General features: G+C 40.8%; 2 protein-coding genes across 4 annotated transcripts in view; both read right to left on the minus strand.

Moving 5' to 3' along the window:
• The window catches only part of LOC139381934 (NPL4 homolog, ubiquitin recognition factor), a 33,327-nt gene extending 20,808 nt beyond the window's left edge, over positions 1–12,519 (minus strand). Inside the window, exons 1-7 of one of the 3 annotated variants that reach the window (XR_011628597.1) lie at positions 12,128–12,451; positions 10,136–10,216; positions 2,954–3,063; positions 1,899–2,111; positions 556–604; positions 346–440; positions 15–138 (exon numbers count right to left, since the gene is read on the minus strand). Coding sequence is in view for 2 of the 3 variants with exons in the window: in XM_071125812.1 (XP_070981913.1) it covers positions 15–138; positions 346–440; positions 556–604; positions 1,899–2,111; positions 2,954–3,063; positions 10,136–10,216; positions 12,128–12,142 (687 nt within the window). In the remaining variant the exon portion in view is untranslated. Of the gene's footprint in view, positions 1–14; positions 139–345; positions 441–555; positions 605–1,898; positions 2,112–2,953; positions 3,064–10,135; positions 10,217–12,127 lie in introns of all 3 variants that reach the window. The other 2 variants (XM_071125812.1, XM_071125813.1) reach the window with 2 other exon arrangements.
• A 2,227-nt stretch (positions 12,520–14,746) lies between these two features.
• On the minus strand, positions 14,747–19,691 carry LOC139381421 (phosphodiesterase 6G, cGMP-specific, rod, gamma, paralog b). The gene is made up of 4 exons (XM_071124930.1): positions 19,497–19,691; positions 17,563–17,797; positions 17,411–17,451; positions 14,747–17,290 (listed from the first exon to the last, which is right to left on the minus strand). Exons 2-4 carry the CDS (start codon positions 17,706–17,708, stop codon positions 17,214–17,216), a joined length of 264 nt encoding a protein of 87 aa, XP_070981031.1. The 5' UTR covers positions 17,709–17,797; positions 19,497–19,691; the 3' UTR covers positions 14,747–17,213.
• Between the last annotated feature and the right edge of the window lie 868 nt (positions 19,692–20,559).

Consider the following 20,559-nt stretch of genomic DNA (forward strand, 5'->3'; position numbering starts at 1 on the left):
GTTATGGGGCGTACTTGTCTGTTGAGGGTGATGGCGCTGGGCTGGCACTTGGTGCAGATCCCCTCTGGCCAGGGAGGGTGGCCCTCACAGCCTGACTTGATCTTACAGCTGATGTTCTCCAGGGCCACAAACTTCCCTCTGTAGAGGAAAATAGGTTTTAAATAAAGACAAAGAGCTTGTGGATGTGGCCAATTCTCCTGCTAGGGAAGTGAAGAGTGCATAGACTGGTCCCAGATCTATTTATGCAATCTTGCCAACTTCAATGGATGTTGTCATGCCAAACATGTTGCCAAGAAACCATAGACAGGTCTGGGACCAGGCTAGAGAACATCTGGTGCCACTCACTTGTCGGCGCCTCCTGTCAGCTTACGGATGTAGGCGTGGAATGACATGTGCTTGACAGGCGGATCTAGATGGCTCAAGTATTCTTCATCAAAAGGCTGACAGAGATAACAATTAAATGTATAGTAAGGAAGTACACCTGACATGTGAACCACAATTTTAAAGTAAACAGTAATAGTTGGACGAATGAAGGTGGAAAGAACACACACTTACCTCTAGTGGTACGCAGTGTACACACTTTCCCATCGATCCATGTCGACACCTGAAACAAGAACTGAATCAATACACTGACACAATTGAATGCCTTAATACAATAACATAATAACAATAACAACTAGCTACAGTCTACAAAGTGGTGTCTCTCTTACACTGTGGATATCTGTTCCTGTAGATATTTGTTTCAATAGAACATACAGGAAGTCTATGAAATATCTTACAGCTTAGGATCTATGTTCCCGTAGACCACAGGAAGTTAGTGGCACCTTAATTGTGGAGGATGGGCTCGTGGTAATGGCTGGAGCAGAATTCGTGGAATAGTATCAAATACATGGTTTCAATGTGTTTCATGCCATTTCATTCCCTCCATTCCAGCCATTATTATGAGCCATTCTCCCCTCAGCAGTCTAAACGGCTGTAGACCTTTTAAGTCGGCAGAGTTGTGGATCTCGGTTTCAGCAGATCACGTGTCAAACTCATTCCAAGGAGGGTCAAGTGTCTGCGGGTTTTCGCTCCACCTTTAAACTTGATTGATGAATTAAGGTCACTACTTAGTAAGGAACTCCCCTCACCTGGATGTCTAGGTCTTAATTGAAAGGAAAAATAAAAACCCATAGACATTAACCTCCGTGGAATGAGTTTGACACCCCTGCCTTAAATCTTTAAGTCTATTGCAGCTGTGGATATTTGTTCCTGTAGATATTTGCTTCAATACAACATTTTCCCTACTTTATTTATTTATTTTGCACCTTTGAACCCCCTTATTTCTCTCTCTACTTTGCACATTCTTCCACTGCAAATCAACCATTCCAGTGTTTTACTTGCTATATTGTATTTACTTCGCCACCATGGCCTTCTTTTGCCTTTACCTCCCTTATCTCACCTCATTTGCTCACATTGTATATAGACTTATTTTTCTACTGTATTATTGACTATGTTTGTTTTACTCCATGTGTAACTCTGTGTTGTTGTGTGTCGAACTGCGTTGCTTTATCTTGTCCAGGTCGCAGTTGTAAATGAGAACTTGTTCTCAACTTGCCTACCTGGTTAAATAAAGGTGAAATAAATAAAAAAAGTATATAATATCTTACAGCTGTAGATCTCTGTTGCTGTGTAGCTTTGCTTCAATACAACATACATAAATTAAATCACTCTCACAGCTGTAGATTTCTTCAAATTAAATCTCTATTTCAAGAACATTGGGAAACGATGGCACTCCAAAAGGACGTCACCTCATTTCACGTTTTCATTTTTGGCCAGGCAGGCTAATGCGTTTTGTCCTTTTTTTTTTTTTTTTTGGGAGTGCCACAGTTTCCCATGAGTAATATAAAATCTCTTACAGCTGTGGATCTTTATTCCTGTATATCTTGCCCTCCTGCTTGGCCAGGTACTGGTCAATCTCATCCTCGGGGATGTGGGGTGCCGAGTGGGAGCGTGACATCATGGACGATGAAGATGAGGGTAGTGATGAAGAGTGAGTGGTGGCCACGTCCATGGTCTCTCCGGAGGGTCCTGGGGAGCCCGACGGGTATAGGAAGAGCATGTCTCCATGTCTAGAGAAACACACACAATGAGCATAATGATAATCCAAGATAATAAGAAGTGAACAAAATGAAGTGACGCTATACACCGAGTGTACAAAATATTAAGAACACCTGCTCCATTTAGCTAGATAAACATGTAGTTATTATTTACACTGCCTATACTAAACAATATCCTCAATTCGTCAAGTGTTCCACAGGAATACTGGCACATGTTGACTCCAATGCTTCCCACAGTTGTCAAGTTGGCTGAATGTCCTTTAGGTGGTGGACCATTCTTGATACAAACTGGAAACTGTTGTTTAAAAACCCAGCAGCATTGCAGTTCCTGACACAAACTGGTGCGCCTGGCACCTACTTCCATACCCCATTCAAAGGCACTTAAATCTTGTCTTGCCCGTTCACCCTCTGATTGGCAAACACATAAAATCCATTTCTCAAGGCTTAAAAATCCTTCTTTATCCTGTCTTTATCCTGTCTCCTCCCCTTCATCTACACTGATTTACACTGATGACAAAACTAAATCATTAGAGTTGAAAATGTGATGGTAACAACTGGAACTTTAAATATTTATTCAGTACATGATGAAGTACATTGTGTGCACCGTCATCACGCACTGGTTTTTATCCACAACAAGACCAATTAGTGGAAACACCTCTGCATGTGCATATTTTCTTTATGCGGATTATAGAATATTTGCATTAAAATAGGTCGCCAAGTGGATGGAAACAGCTATTTAGGCCATTTTTTGCTCTAGATTGCAAAAAATTGCAGTTAAGGTGCTAAAAAAAAAACTATACTCAGTAGTACCACCAGATTTTTAAAACAATAACTTAATGTTTCTCCAAACTCACTTGATCTTGAGCAGGCTGAGGGTCTTATTCTGGGACTGGATCTCATCGGTCTTGTTGCGGTTCAGGAAGATAGAGAAGCCATTGGAGGTGAAGCCAAACTCTTTACCCACCTGACAGTAGAAAAAGGGAAATAATGATTAGTCTCGCCTGCCAGACCCAAGGCACAGCTGTGGAAAGAGACTAGGTAAAGAGATTAGGTAATGATGAGCTTTACTTTAGAGCAGCGGTTCCTAAACTTTTTATAGTCCCGTACCCCTTCAAAACATTCAACCTCCAGCTGCGTACCCCCTCTAGTACCAGGGTCAGCGCACTCTTTGACATCATTGTAAGCCTGCCACACACACACACACTGTACGATAAAATTTTGAAACATAAGAATGAGTGTGAGTTTGTCACTTCCCACAAGCCGGGTTGTGACAAAGAGCTCTTATAGGACCAGGGCGCAAATAATAAATAATTTTGCTCTTTATTTAACCATCTTACATATAAAACCTTATTTATTCATCGGAAATTGTGAATAACGCACCACAGATTAATGTGAAGGGTGTGCTTGAAATGATGCACATAACACTGCAATGTGGGTTGGAGAATGTCTGTCTTAAATAATTTTCCACACACAGTCCGTGCCTGTATTTAGATGTATTCATGTTAGTGAGGGCCGATAATCCACTCTCACATAGGTAGGTGGTTGCAAAGGGCATCAGTGCCTTAACAGTGCAATTTACAAAGGCAGGATACTTTGAGCGCAGCCGTATCCAGAAATCTGGCAGTGGCTTCTGATTAAATTACATTTGCACAGAACCGCTTGTTGCAATTTCGATGAGGCTCTCTTGTTCAGATATCGGTACGGGGACTGGAGGCAGGGCATGAAAGGGATAACGAATCCAGTTGTGTCATCCAGTTAGGGAAAGTACCTGCATAAACGCTCACCCAGCTCATTCTGGTGCGGCAGGGTAGCCTAGTGGTTAGAGTGTTGGACTAGTAACCGAAAAGTTCCAAGTTCAAATCCCGAGCTGACAAGCTACAAATCTGTCGTTCAGGCAGTTAACTCCTTGCTGTCCCCAGTCCACCTGACCGTGCTGCTGCTCCAGTTTCAACTGTTCTGCCTTAATATTATTCGACCATGCTATGAACATTTGTTCATTTGAACACCGTGTTCTGTTATAATCTCCACCCGGCACAGACAGAAGAGGACTGGCCACCCCACATAGCCTGGTTCCTCTCTAGGTTTCTTCCTAGGTCTTTCTAGGGAGTTTTTCCTAGCCACCGTGCTTCTACACCTGCATTGCTTGCTGTTTGGGGTTTTAGGCTGGGTTTCTGTACAGCACTTTGAGATATCAGCTGATGTACGAAGGGCTATATAAATACATTTCATTTGAGTTAACCCACTGTTCCTAGGCCGTCATTGAAAATAAGAACTTGTTCTTGACTGACTTGCCTAGTTAAAAAGGTTAAAAAAAAGAAACCTAAATTTTTTATAATTTTTTTTATTTTAAAAGGTGCTTTGCTATATCACATTTCACATTGTCCGTAAGCTTGAGTTCATTTGCACAAAAATAAAAAATAAATCATACAATGATGGAAAGACCTGTGTTGTCCTTAATGCAGACAGAAGAACTCCAACTTCTTAATCATAGCCTCAATTTTGTCCCGCTCTTTGAATATAGTTGCGGAGAGTCCCTGTAATCTTAGATTCAGACCATTCAGGCTAAAAAAACAGATAAGCCAGTAGTGTGAGAAACTCATCATGCAAGAGGTCAGACAAGTAAAAATGATGGTCAGTAAATAATACGTTAACCTCTCTGCGCACAGAACCCGCTAGCGGGCTGAAATTCCACAACATTTGGTAAACGCTACATAAATAGTCATATTAAACATTCATGAAAATACAAGTGTCTCACATGTATCGAAAGCCTAGAATCTTGCTAATCCAACTGCGTTGTCAGATTTTAAAAAGGATTCACTGCGAAAGAATACGATGCGATTATCTGAGCATAGAGCCCCATAAAAAACAACAATTTTAACCAGCACAGGCGTAACAATCACAAACTGCATTAAAATAAATAGTTTACCTTTGACAATCTTCATCTGTTTGCAATTCCAATGCTCATTGTTACACAATGAATGATCTTTTGTTTGATCAAATCCGTTTTTATAGCCTAACACGAAACATTTTGTGAATCGCTTGTGTCGTGAATTCCGTCTCATTCCAGGTAAATAACCCACACAGAACGTGACTTTTCCAGTCACGTTTGGTTTCACTGCAATCAACTGGTTTGTTTGTAACACAATCAAACGTGATGGGCCATTTCGCGGGACGTATTGACTGAAAGAAACCAATTTGAAGACAACAAGTCATGACATCATTGTGCACCAATGATTTGCCCGCTGTTTCGTTGATTGACTGTCTTTTAACCCAATGACCACCGATCGTCTTGAAATCTAGCTGGGTAGACAGCCAATGAGCTGAGGTAAACGGCAATAGGTCCTTTTTATGTGTTGCAAGACCAACCCATGTAGTAAGCTCCAGCGTAAAGAGAGTCATTCGCTATTGAAGTTTCATACCGGAAGGAGAAACACATATTACGCACTGCATTGTTTGGTAAACACGCAGATTCAGCTGTTTATATATCAATCAGTTTGGCGACTAAGTCAGGGAAAGCTAAATCTAAGTCTAGATATCCTGTTATGGCTGCGATCCCCGTACAGGGACCAACATCAGGGGAAATTTCAGATTCCATTTTTATAGCCTAAATCTAAACATTTTGTAAACTATTTGTGCCGTGAATTCCATCTCTATCAATTTTTTTACAGAGCAGTCGGCGTGATTCGCCCCTGTAAACAATAGTTTATATAGTCATGGTGGGTTTCAGTGCATTCCTCTGGATGTTTGCAACACAGTCAAACTTCATTGTTTTTTTTGCGGGGAGAATTGACCTAAGTGAGCTGATTTGAAGACAACGATAAATGACTACCTGATGCACCAAGTGTTAGAATACCATTTTGGTATTTTGTATATAGTTATTTGTTTCAAAATGTATACCTTAACCAATTTGGCCACTTGGGTACATTTATTATTATTTTTTTAATTTTACCTTTATTCAGGCAAGTCAGTTAAGAACAAATTCTTATTTTCAATGACGGCCTAGGAACAGTGGGTTAACTGCCTGTTCAGGGGCAGAACGACAAATTAGTACTTTGTCAGCTCGGGGGTTTGAACTTGCAACCTTCCAGTTCCTAGTCCAACTCTCTAACCACTAGGCTACCCTGCCGGGCTACTTGTGCGGGACACCTGGGTGACTTCATGATAAATGTCATGTAGCACACTCATTTTGGAAGTTATCATTCTGAAACTTTGCACAAGTACTGTTGCCCTCTTATATTTTTCACTGAAATTGTCCCCATCATCCTATCTGAATGTTTGTTTTATCTTGTTCATTTTAAAGATGATACAAAAATGAAAAACGTATTGTTTTTTTCATTGTTTTATCTAAACCAGGATCTATTGTGTTATATTCTCCTACATTCAATTCACATTTACACAAACTTCAGTGTTTTCTTTCAAATGGTACCAAGAATATGCATATCCTTGGTTCTGAACCTGAGCTACAGGCTGTTAGATTTGGGTATGTCTTCAGGCGGAAATTGCACAAAGTAGGGGGGTAGCTGTAAGAGGTTTTAAGCTCTTCTCAATAAATAAAAAAACATGCCCCTTGATAACCAGCATGTTGTAAAAGCGTTACATGGTCGCTGCCCATATCATTGCATAGCGCAGAAAATACACTAGAGTTTAGGGGCCTTGCTTTAACAAAGTTAACCATTTTCACTGTAGTGTCCAAAACATCTTTCAAGGGGGTCAGGCATTCCCTTGGCAGCAAGAGCCTCTTGGTGGATGCTGCAGTGTACCCAAGTGGCGTCGGGAGTAACTGCTTGCACGTGCAGTACCACTCCACCATGTCTCCCGGTCATGGCTTTTGCGCCATCAGTACAGATACCAACATGAGCAGGAGCTACGCTTGGCAACATACATTAGTGGAATTCCCGCGAGAGAGTGGGCTCCCTGATCACACCACTCACCAGACGTGTTTCAGTGCCCATGCTGGGGAGCCCACAGAGTGGTGTGCGCTTATGGTCCTGGTACCCAAGAAGAACAAAGACCAGCTGAGGGTATGTGCTGACCTGAGCCCCTTTACTTGCTCTGACTGTCTCACAAGCTCTACCACTTTGTTGAGTGTCAAGTCAGGTGTTAGATAAGGAGTTGTCAGAAGCTTCAACTAATATCCCTACGACCAACCTGTCACAGATATATTATTGATGCTTGGCATTGTCGAAAGCACGACTAGGTCATGTCCATAGAAACAGAACAAAAAGACCTAACTACTGGGTCGCTTCTCTGGCAAACAAACCGATAGAACGAACAACCAAGCCGTCTTGGGTATCAACCCTAAATTTGGGTCAGGACTGTATCTTGTGGAAGGCTGAAATAAATTCATCAAAATAAAATGTTTAATGAAAATATGTAAATCATTATTTGAATATGCTGATAACCAATTGTATAAAAGTGATAAGGCCCTCGAAGCTGGTGTTTGGAGGATATATTGGCGCGGTCAATATATCCGCCAAACACCGGCTTCGAGGGCATTATCACTTAGACATAAGACAGGATACTGTCTTCACTGGACTTGTTACTACGGATGCAAGCAGACTGACTTGTCCCATCACCTTTTGACATCATGTTGAAAAATGTAAGAGCAAATAAATAAAAGTCTCAGAGCAATGAAAAATATTCAAGGTATGAATGATATGAATGAATCGCCAGCAATGACAAAATAAAAAAAATCATCCCTAGGGGCACGGGTGCGCCCAAATTAAAATTCCAGGTAACACAGTAAAATATTTAGAAGTTTATGCGGCCAGTGGTAGCACTGTCAATCCCTGTGAGTGTATTTTTGCAAAAAGTCTAGTAAGTAGACTGCTCATGGTAAAAATCCTGTGTCAGCCATACACAGGTCACAAAAATGCAGTTTATTCAAAGCTGAGAAGACAGTGCAGTGCCTTTGTTCTTATGGGCAAGACAACAGTAGTGGTCTTGTGGTCTAGCCTATATCAGCATAAATATAACAATGACATGCAAAGGGATATAATGTATGACCGCGTCTGGAAAAAACCCTCCCTCCCCGTCTGATCAGAAACAGTGCCTCTCTGGGCTCTTCATGCAACTCTCCCTATTACTGACTGATTGGCAGCACATCAGAGGCAGGGAATACAAATTAGACTACTCTCTCCATTGATCTGCAACACATTTCTGTTTTAACTAAAAGACATACATTTTTAATAGGGTTCTGCCGCAGGCAAGGCAACCCTTCTCCACTGTGACCAAACAGCCGGTGACTTTTCTTTTTCAGCCACTGATATTGCAATTGAGTTTAATGGGCAATCTGAAATTGGTACATCAATTTGTTGACTTAAATTATATGTACCCATTGATTCTTGAAGAATATAACATAAATGCTTAATGAGCTTAGTTCAACTATCTTACTCCATCAAAACACAAAATATAAGCTTATTTTACTCCCTTGTTGTAAACTATGTAATTGTAAACAAACACTGTGTAGCTTCAAAACATGGTTACCTATAACATTGATGTCATAGATGGATATTCTTTGTATCCATAGCTCGGTCTCTGAGGATCTTGACTGTCATTGATGGCATTAGACACTGGAGCCAGATCAAGGACAGAGTCCCGTATTTATTCAAAAAAATTCCCACTCCTGACTCTACAGTTACCGCCGGGTCTCATGGAGCTAAGAACTTCCTCATGAGAGAAGGGAGAGAGGTGGTGCAGTGTGTCTTCTATGAAAGCTTGGTTTATGAATTTGAAAGTGGTTCCATTCTCAATCCCCATCACTCAGTTCTTTACCAAAACAGTGGTGGGGTGCCCACTTAGTTGTTGTCTGAACTGCTGACTGCCTCTAAGGTATTTCCTTGATTTCCTACCCAATACTGTCTCACAGTCTCTGAGGACCAGTTGTGGTCAAGACTGGCAGGCAAGCAAGCATGCGGATGTAATACAGCTATTTATAAACCACTGTTCAAAGGAATTGCAATAATACACAGCTCTCCCACTCCCTCTAACACCCAGCTCCCTCTCCACATAGGTTCCACAGCTGCACCAGCACCATCCTGACCAGTTGCATCACCGCCTAGTATGGCAACTGCTAGGCATCTGAACGTAAGGCGCTAGAAGGTAGTGTGTACGGCCCAGTTTCCTGCCATCCAAGACCTATATAATAGGCCGTGTCAGAGGAAAGCCCATAAAATTGTCAGAGACTCCAGTCACCCAAGTTATAGACTTTTCTCTACTACCGCACGGCAAGCGGTACCGGAGTGCCAAGTCTAGGACCAAAAGGCTCCTCAGCAGCTTCTACCCCCAAGCCATAAGACTGCTGAACAATTCATAAAATCGCCACTGAACAATTTATGTTGACCCCCTGCCTTTTGTACACTGCTGCTACTCGCTGTTTGTTTGTTACCTACGCATAGTCACTTCACCCCCACCTACATGTACAGATTACCTCAACTAGCCTGTACACCCACACACTGACTCAGTACCGGTGCCCCCTGTATATAGCCTAGTTATTGTTATTGTGTTACTTTTTATTTTAGCCAACTTGGTAAATATTTTCTTCTTCTTGAACTGCAGTGTCGGTTAATAAGGGCTTGTAAATAAGTATTTCACCGTAAAGTCCACACTTCTTGCATGTGACAAATAAAGTTTGATTTGACATAACACCCACAGGTCTCTGCTGAGCAATGCATTGGATCCTTCCACAGTGGATGGCTCACTCATTATCTGCACAGTGCACAGGTGAGGGGGAGCACTGCAGAAATACTCTCACTTTCCTGCAGAGCTGCCTACCTCATAAATGAACACTGAGCTTGAGCACAGGCTGGGCACAGGGAGAGAGAGTGAGAAAGACAGAGAAAGATGTCAATCTTCTGATGCTACCTGGCCAAAAGCAGTTCGACAGAATGTGCTATTAATATGACTACAGAATGACAGAAAGAACCACAAGTTTTCCATGTGTTTGTGGAGAGTAGTTTGTTTTTGTACACACCCCAACCATATAGCCTACAATACCATTAAGAGCCCATGTTTGTCTTCATGTCATGTTTCCATACCTTATTGAGGAAAGCGGCTGCTGTCTCTTTCTTGGTGGCGGGGATCTTCTTCATCCCGTTCGGGGACTGAACCCGGATGATCTGTAAATTAGGAGAAATATTAAATTTCTCCACATCATAATCTATCATTTCCATTATCTCCTATATTTAGATTGCTTAGCCAAACCAAATACATTGGAAAACCATACTGATCATGACTCATCACCAATGAAAAGATTAGGCAAATTCTAAAAAAAGTGCACTATTGAGAGCATCTTGACTGGCTGCATCCCCGATTGGTACAGAAACTGCAAGGCACCCGACTGCAAGGCACTACAGAGGGTGGTGAGTACGGACCTCTATACCAATCTGTCAGTGGAAGGGGCAAAGCAATTGTCTAAGACTCCAGCCACCCAAGCCATAAACTGTTAGTTCTTTCTGCTACCGCATTGCAAGCGGTACCAGCGCACCAAGTCTGGAACCAACAGGATCCAAAACAGCTGCTACCCCCAAGCCATAAGACTGCTAAACAGCTCATCAAATGGCTACCCGGACTACCTGTATTGACCCTTTTTTGCACTAACTATACACACACACACACTGGACTCCATCCACACATACTTATTACACTGACACCCCAACACACACTACATATGCCACACACACACACACGCCACAAGCACACTTTCACATACGCTGCTGCTGCTGCTACTGTCCATCTATCCTGTCGCCTAGTCACTTTACCCCTACGTTTATGTACACATAGCTACATTACCATGTACCCCTGCACATCGACTCAGTACTGGTACTCCTTGTATTCAGCCATGTTATTTTTAACTCATTATTGTTATTCACTTTGTATTTGTGTCACTATTTCTATGTTGTTTTTACCTTTAACTCTATTGTTGGCAAACAACCTGTAAGTAAGCATCTCACTGGCAGTCTACACTTGTTTTACAAAGCATGTGACAAATAAAATGTGATTTGACTCATCAGCTAATTTTATTAACATCCCAAACTGTCTCGCTGACATTTGTTGCAACCCACCTAAAACAGGGCACTGCTGTAACTATTTAGCTAAATGTTTCTGCTAGAGCTGTCAGTGCCAGGGTCGTGACAGTGCAGAAATGTGGGTGGAGGGTCGTTGGCACCCGTCGTTCATTGATGTAGTGACACAGTGGTTATAATTAACAAGCAATAATTTGGTTGTGAAGGTGAATTACCTAGTTTAGTTAGCTAAGAATTGTAAAGTACATGATATGAGCAGCTTCTGTTATGGGCTGGCTGGTTTTTAAATAATTGCTGTAGGTACGTTAGTTAGCCGGATTGTTTAATCTCGGATGAGCAGGGAAAACAACCCTAAACAGTATAATTTAGCTAGCTAACTAACGTTAATTATTTAGCTAGCAAGCCAGCCAACTCGTGACTAAGTAATTAGCTAGCTAAAACTATTTTTAGGCACAAGTTGAAGACAAGGTCGCTAAGAACACTGACTAGATCATTTTACTTTTAACAAAGTTAGCTAGCTACAGAAACTATCACTTCGTTCTTGCAAAAAAAATGGGGGCCAGGGAATGTTGATAAAAACTTGTTAGCTGCTTAGGTAGGTAGCTAACAACGTCAACAGCAATGTGCCTTTGTCAAAGTGAACGTCCACGCATTTTTTAAAACCAATAGTTTACAAAGATAGTTAGTTCCCTAGCAAACACACGATTTAACTACTTTCCTAATAAATAGCTATGATAGGTCAACGTAAACGGAGCATACCTCAGGCTAACATGTTGGCAAATTTGAAATAAAAGATGTCTGACTAACTAGCTAGGTAAGCTATATAACAGAGGGAGTTAGCGGTTATCTAGGCCCTGTCAGTCTAGTGAGATGCTAACTATGTTAGCTAGCAAATGGCTAATTTTGCTGCCTCATCACTCCGCTGGACAGACTTTGATAACGTTAGCTAGCTGGCTATCAATCCTAAATCTTTTAGCTTTAACTATAACGCGCTGTCATACTTACAATATTTTCTGCCATGATGTTCGGGTTTGTGGTCCCGATTTATTTCACTGTGTAGCAAAAGAGAACGATACTAACGATAAAATATTTACTGACTGGACAGAATCAACGGAACTCCATTCCACGACTCAAACACCGGGTGTTACACGCTAACAAGTCCGTGCCATAGTGCCCCTCCGCAACTGCCCGAGTGAAAGAGGCATCGATATAAAATCCTTCCGAGACTTTTGTTCTGCAGCATTTCCACAGGTTATTGCTCCCTCACAAAGAATTCTCAACTGCAGCATTTCCACAGGTTATTGCTCCCTCACAAAGAATTCTCAACTCCACGATACTCAAAGGAGTTGAGTTGCGAGGCGATTAATTTTGGCGGAGTGTACCCTGCCTGCGACTACAACAAGTCGGTATCAGTCGATACTTATAAAAATGTCCATTCTTTCATACATTGTAGGGTGAATTCATATCAGAGTGAACATTTTATAAACTGAGACAGCTTAATCCTGAGGCGTTTATTTATTGGTCTGACAAGAGAAAATCTAAACTATTGTTACGACATTTTTTCTTCAGTTTTGATGTTAAGGTTATACAACTCATACATAATGCACAGTGCCAAATTGTAAATGTGCCTACTATGTACTAGTGCATGAAAATACATTTTAAAAAGTTGCCAATATTATGTTTACATTTTGTAATTCAGTAATTGTTTTACTAAATAGGGCAGCGTGGATTAGCTAAAGTGGGGCAGTTTTATAGGATTTTCCAATGGAGGAAAGATATCCAGTTTACAATAGGGACCACCCTGTACTTAGGTTAGGCAGGGCTCTGGTTCTTGTAGTGCTACTGTATATCCTGCATTTTTTTTTCATGTAGTACTGTTATTAGTCCTGTTATTTAATTAAGTGAATTCAGAAAAAGTGGGACACTTTTTGCATTTCCTCTTCTGTAACCTCTTTCCAACATATTAGCCTGACATGATACATTTCTGAAATTATCAAATGTTTCACAAATCACAAAATTGAATAGATTTGTAATTGTAATTGACTATAATAATGGTGCTACCCTGCAGTCCCAGTCTACCAAATAAGAACTGAAAATATTTTACTCAATGTACACAAATGGTTGTGTCATGCATCACGTGAATATGATATCAACATTTGTTTTTTGTGTGTGATTAGGAAACATCTTGAGGATTTCAGAAATGTATCATGTGTTGGTTGGGCTAATATGTTGGATAGATGTCGAAAGAGGTTACAGAAGACAGAAATGGGAAATGTGTCCCACTTATTCCAAATTCTCCCTACTGTGTAAATGTTATTTTCTTGGGGTGCTGCAATCCATAGTTTTTGAAAAACACGTAAATTGATGTGACTTCTGTCAAATTGCACATTATTATTTAAAAAATAGACCGATTGCAGCTCCCAAAGAAAAGAACGGTGTTACACAGAACACTGCCTGGACACATTACAAGGTACTGTATATTCATGAAAAAATGGACATCGACTGATACCAACTCAATATAGTCAGAGGTATTGTAAATTAGCCCTCCAACTGCTTTTAAATGCTAGTAAAACTAAATGCATACTCTTCAACCGATTGTTTCCCGCACCCGCCCGACTAGCATCACTACTCTGGATGGTTCTGACTTAGAATATGTTGCAACTACAAATACCTAGGTGTCTGGTTAGACTGTAAACTCTCCTTCCAGACGCACATTAAGCATCTCCAATCCAAAATGAAATCTAGAATCGGCTTCCTATTTCGCAACAAAGCCTCCTTCACTCATGCTGCCAAACATACCTTCGTAAAACTGACTATCCAACCGATCCTTGACTTCGGCGATGTGATTTACAAAATAGCCTCCAACACTCTACTCAGCTAACTGGATGTAGTCTATCACAGTGCCATCCATTTTGTTACCAAAGCCTTGTTACCAAAGCATCAGTTGTCAGAGCAGTTTACCAATCACTGTACCTGTACACAGCCAATCTGTAAATAGCACACCCAACTACCTCATCCCCATATTGTTATTTATCCTCTTACTCTTCTACATTTGCACACACTGTACATAGATTTTTCTATTGTGTTATTGACTGTACATTTGTTTATGTGTAACTTTGTGTTGTTGTTTTTTTCCGTACTGCTTTGCTTTATCTTGGCCAGGTTGCAGTTGTAAATTATAACTTGTTCTCAACAGGCCTACCTGGTTAAATAAAGGTGAAATAAAAATAAAAACTACACTCTGGCAATACTCTTCTTCGATGAGGTTTAACGGCAGTTGTCATCCAATAAATGTTGCATTACGGCCACCTACTAGATTGGAGTATAATTGTTTTATTTTATAAATCAACAAATACCCTGTCATCTAACCCTACACTCATGAAAAACCCGCCTACTTTCTGAAGGCACTGTATTTTCTGGTACAGTTGTCTGGAAAGCCAATTCTATGTGGACGTGTGTCATGAACTGCTCTAAACCTGTGCCAGTGGCAGGAAATGCCAATCCACTTATTTTTTTATTGATACGACTATGCCAGCTAGGAATGTATCCTCTTTATTGGAGATATTGTAATATCAAATATATGCTATATTTTGATAGACCTTAAAAAATAAACCAGGCAAAATATTTATTTTCCTTTGTTTTTAGCTTTATTTTGATTTGATCCTGTACAAAGGACAGAGCTCTGATGACATGAGTAGCCTATGTTGGCAGCTGAAGCATCCATCTTCCTTGTCCCTTATTTCTTACCATTCATTCACTGCTACCAATTTTACATTCACAAGAAACTGAGACAACGTGGACATCCATCCTGCAAGACTACAAACCCCTCAAGCAACTTTTCACTGTCAGCATGAGGATTCCAACACAAACTAGCTTTTGTAGGCTATCCATGGCCTTCAACTCATTTACCAGAAAAGGAGAATAATGAAAAATAGTAAGATAAAATAAGTTAAGGGCATTTAAAAAAGTTATTCTTCAGCCGGTATAACATATTGCAAATCAGTGACATAATTGGGCATAGAACTAAGAATGTACACTCTGTAGGCCAGTATCAGTGCAGGCTGGTCCAAGGAATATGGAGGTCAATGTTCTATCTAGAGATTAAATGAAATGATCAACTACAATGATGATGAAACACTAGGCTATCTGGTGAGAACACAAGGAATGATGGATGAGATGATAGAGAGATAATGATGAGGAAAGATGATCTTTACATGATTACACAACACAAACTACAAATGGACAAGTACAAAATAAAACGGACATAATGAAAAGATGACATAATGATAAAATAAGTGTGCAACACCCACAATATACACAAGACACAATGCCAACATGCGATGGACAAAGTAAAAGACAGAGAACATGCAAAAATAAATAAATCTATACATTATATATGCTATTAAAATGTGACTGGCCACAATGTATACATAAGTGTACATTGATCTCAAGAAATACGATACAAATATGAGACTACAGTGAAACACAAGCAAACAAAATAATGGTAAGCATGATAATTGTGGAATGAGATGAAATTATGGATGGAATGAATGAATTATAGAGAAAGTTCATGAAATAGAGATGACATGCCCAGCTAAATAAAGTGATAAAGAGACGTCAACATGAGCATTGGGGAAGGTAACCTAAACAAGATTACACAAGACATCACTACTGCTGCCCAATCACAGTGACCTAGTATGGTAGATTATCAGGTGAGAATCAAATTAGAAATCGAGTTTGACATCTGAGGTTTGTGGGGGAATCTGCATCTGTTGTAGTAATGTTGCACACTCATTCATCTCCATTCAATGTCTATTATGCTGCTTGTGGTAAAAGTAAAGACAGCAAGAGCCAAAATTGCCAATGACAAGGTGTTTTTTCCCAAGCCATAAAACAAGTTCATATCCCTGAGAATACTTAGTTAAAATATACGTTACATAATAAAGATAGTCACAAATTCTTCTTTGTTATACAAAATGTGGAAAATAAGGATGCCAGAGTTAAACAGGACAATAGAATGATAGAATCCTTGTTCTGTTAAAAGTTGTGTGTCTAACAGCGAAGGATTGGGGATCCTGAGGGAGAGGAAAGGGGGAGGAGGATGATGTTGTTTCATCCACATTGTACCAGTGACAGACTACAGATTATGCTCAGCCATGACAAGCAACTGTCTCATCTCTACAGGAATCAGATTTTATATGTGTGATATTCGGCATCGATGACAGATTTCATCTATGATGATAAAAGAAGTGCCGAGGCACGTGAAATGAGAACCCACCCATTTCACGGGTATGTCACTTGTTTGTTTACTCAACCTTTGAGACTGCATTGCTTTTTGTAAATTGAAAGTTGTGTACCATGAAGAAGAGGAGCAAAATAGAGGATAGAAGAAGAGAAGCGCTTGGAGATAGGGGAGGAGAGAAAAGGAAAATGGCTGCTGGTTAATCCTAGATAGAATATCGCTGCAAACCTGATAAAGATAGACAGAGATACCAGAACAGAGTCCTAATCATGAGCAGACATGTTGTATGTGAACTTTGGCAGCTGCAGAAACAAAAGAAGAAACCAGTTAAAGATGGAGACGGTTATTTTCTGTACCGCTTTCCTTTTTTGGGGGGAGGGGTGAGGGGGGGGGTTCTTCACTTTGGTATATGTTTTGATAGTTTCAGTCAAACACAGTGAGAGGGCTGGGGGCCGATGGATGGTTTGAACAGAGACGGTAGAAAGCGACACATCCCACCTTCATGTTTTGCTGATTGGGGTGGGGACATTCTGGTCTAGTTATTGCCCCCACCCTGCGGAGGGGGTGCCCCAGAGTGAGACATCTCTCTAGCTCAGAGACAATAACTAAACCAGAGCCATCTGTTTCCTTTCTCGTGTGTACATGCCTGTTATTATGGAGGAACTGTGAGCTTACGCGGGAAAGCATGCTCACGAAAGAGAGGGAACACCCACTTCCACAGATGGGAACATTGAATATTTTTTACAATAGTAAACTGCTTGAGTGAACTATCTTCATGTATCCACAATCTTTGGTTGTAAGTAGGTGGAAGTAGAGGATTGTGGGATGGATGGTGGAGATCTGAAAGATTTAGATGATACCATACTTGGCCAGCTCGCTAAGCTCCAGGTGGTTGAAGGCCTCCCAGGGGCAGATGACTGTGATATCTGCAGAGGAAACATATTATGTTTAGTAACAGTCAGTAGACCAAGCAAACCCAGTATGGTTTTCTACAGTTTTTAGGGGAGGTACAGGTAGAGTAGACAAAACAGTTGTAATGAACTTACCAGTGCCTAAACCCTCCATTCCAGGGATATCATCACCAAAGCTGTAAAGGAGACATAGTTCATTTATTTATAATCAGAGCTCATGAAAATGTCATTGTGCACTTGTCGAATGCCTGTTTGAAACTAAGAAAACCCAATGAATGTGGCCTTACCCTTGGATTCCCTTCTTGGGGGGCTTGCTCTTGAACTGGCGAGTCTGTCTCTGCTTGAATTTAGGGGGTCCCTTGCGTGGCGTGGCAGGGCCCCCGGTGACACGGGTGGCAGACTTGATCTCCAACTTGGGGACCTCGAGATTCATGGTTAGTAGTTAGCTGTTTTTTTTTTGTGCAGGTGGTTATGTGTTCAATCCCCCTCTGAAGTGTTGTCGTCTTGATGTGATCTCCTCAACTGGGGAAATGAGGGAAACAGATTTCATCCAATTTTGACCCTTCCATCAAAACTACAGTACATGATCTAGTGCTCACATTTTCATGACAATAAAAGCTTGTTCTTCAGTATTGAACATTTGGAGCTTAGAATGGAAGAAATTAGAAGAAAGAAAAGAAGAAAGGAGATAGCTACTGGCAAGACAATCCTGAACAACACAGAGCATATTGAACACCAATGCTATCTGCTTTGATACCTACATTATTACATGTTTTATAAGGAACTTCATTTACTGAACAGCCCCTCACAACCTTGTCTGAGGGCTCAACCTAATGCCTAATCCCCTTACTGATCTGATATTAGTGGGATTACGTTTTAAATGCATATTGCCCTTGTAATTGAATGTCTACGGATAGGCTACCTTGTTGAGTGACGCAACATGATGACCCAATTTCATCATGTAATCCCCAGCTCAAGTTAATAAGCACCCCCCTACCCACCATCTCCACCCTCCTCGTTTCAAGCCAGCGGCCAGCCATCCACACTTGGGCTAATCTCATTAGTACAAGGACAACATAAAGAATATGCTGAGCAGGCAGACTGTCTAAAGTGCTGCTCAATCTGATCCTCTCTTACAATGACATTCCAAAAACTCACAACATGGCTCATGACCTACAATGTTTCATATTGGAACCAATTTAACTATGTTGAAGCAATATCAAAATTAATGTCCAATGGCTCATTGATAATTGAAACCTAAAATAATGAAATAAGAAAATAAAACATCAGCCTAATTTGCTTTCCACAATTAGGTAACTAGCATTATACAGACCTCTCTGAAAATAAATACACAAAACAATGTCATATTGTTGTTCTGTCTAAAACACATTTCCAACATCAAGAACTTTCTGTCTAATTGTAATATTCATCCTTGAACCAGATGAGCACCAATTATCTGAAAAACACATTGGGCCATATTCATAGCTTGCAAACTGCAGATATACTGTAGGATCTTAATTTAACCAGTTTCTCACAGCAGGAAAATAATAGTTATTGTGTGGATTATAATTAATGGAACATTTTGTAGGGGTTACATTTTTAGTTAGGGCAAATCAAGTCTGAAATGTTGAAGTGGAAATTACAAATGTAAGAAGTATTTTTAAACCTTGAATACACTACAAGTTAGAATTAGCTGCTGAGCAGGAACTGCAATAATAGGGTGATCATATTAAGACCCTACACCTGGTGTAGGTACTTAACGCAAATTGGTTTGTTTCTCCGACCCACCACTCAAAACTGTCTCAGCACAGAACAAGGACTTCAATAATTCAAATAGAATATTCTGCAAATGTTTTACTCTTTCACCATTCCCCTTTCCAACAAAAAATGTTGAACAGTACAGTAACAAAATCCATCAAGTGTCTGTCATCATGGAGTAGGTTTCTGAATGGATGGGTGTACTCAGCGGCTACCCTTGCAAGTTAGACGATTGTTATGGAAATATTACATATCTATAACTTTATTTTTGTATCTTATTTAACTAGGCAAGTCAGTTAAGAACAAATTGTTATTTACAACGACGGCCTACCAAAAAGCCTCCAGCAGGGATGGGGGCTGGGATTAAAAATAAAAATATAAGACAAAACACACAACACAACATAAAGAGAGACCTATAAGACAGCAAAGTTCATGTGAATAACTGGAAATTATTGCTACTCACCGGGTTCTTGGGTGAAGGCTAGCCAGACCAGTGGACGTGAGCTCTGAGCACGGCTCTCTCCAGTAGATGTGTGTGTGGGTCTATGCTAGGTTTGCTATGAAGGCCAGGTGGGGCTGCGGGACCTCTTATATTCACCTCTGCAGATTAGGAGTGTCCCGCCTCCCATCCCTGACCTACTGTCATCGCTGCTGTGGCCTGAGGTGGGGGTCAGGGAGTGGGGGACACTCGTGAAGGAGTGGGGAGCAGAAGAGAGGGGGTGAGGAAAGATGGATGGAGGGAGTTGGAGCACAAATACAGCAATAACTTGAATGCATTTAGTGTTGATTGTATTCTAGCTTGTTTTCCAAAGTGGTCTTCAATTGTTGTTTATCCACAGCCTTCCAAATCATTAAAACTAAATGCAGAGACATAATAAGGGATACCACATTGCACAGATGTGAATGAATCAATTGGATGAACGGTGTAATCGTGGCACCCAGAACCAAATCAGTTACTCGGTTTTAATGATAAGACTGTCATGAAAGATGATGAACTATGTCGCTAATACAATATTGACTTGGATGGTAATGAAGATTCTCCATATACTGGGAACCTTCCAGTCCTAGCCCAACTGAGCAGCCCTCCCACCAGTTATGCAACATTCTCTCCATCCATCTGCTGGGCCTGGTTCTCTGGGATGCCCTGGCCCAGGGTGTCAACAAACCCTCAATCCGTTAACAGTATCTCAGATTGACCTATCTATTACTCGATGCACAAAATAGGCTAATCCTTTACGCCGAGTGTCTTCTTGGTGCACTACTCACCATTGCGTTCAGAGCTGAGATTACTCACTAGTACCTCACTCCAGACACCATTTCTGCTCTCGGATGTAGCCCCCCCGACCCACCCACCCCACTCAGAAAAACAATTACTCTGACTGTAGTTGTGGATTATAGTGTCTGGGTTCTGTTTTTCTGATTAATTAATTAATTACATTAGGTAAACCCACCCGTGCGGCAGGGATTATTTCGCCTCAGTAATTATTGACCAATCTGTGATCAATCTTGCTCATTATCTACAAGCA

This window comes from Oncorhynchus clarkii, chromosome 23, assembly GCF_045791955.1.
Source record: "Oncorhynchus clarkii lewisi isolate Uvic-CL-2024 chromosome 23, UVic_Ocla_1.0, whole genome shotgun sequence".
Lineage (NCBI taxonomy): Eukaryota > Metazoa > Chordata > Actinopteri > Salmoniformes > Salmonidae > Oncorhynchus > Oncorhynchus clarkii.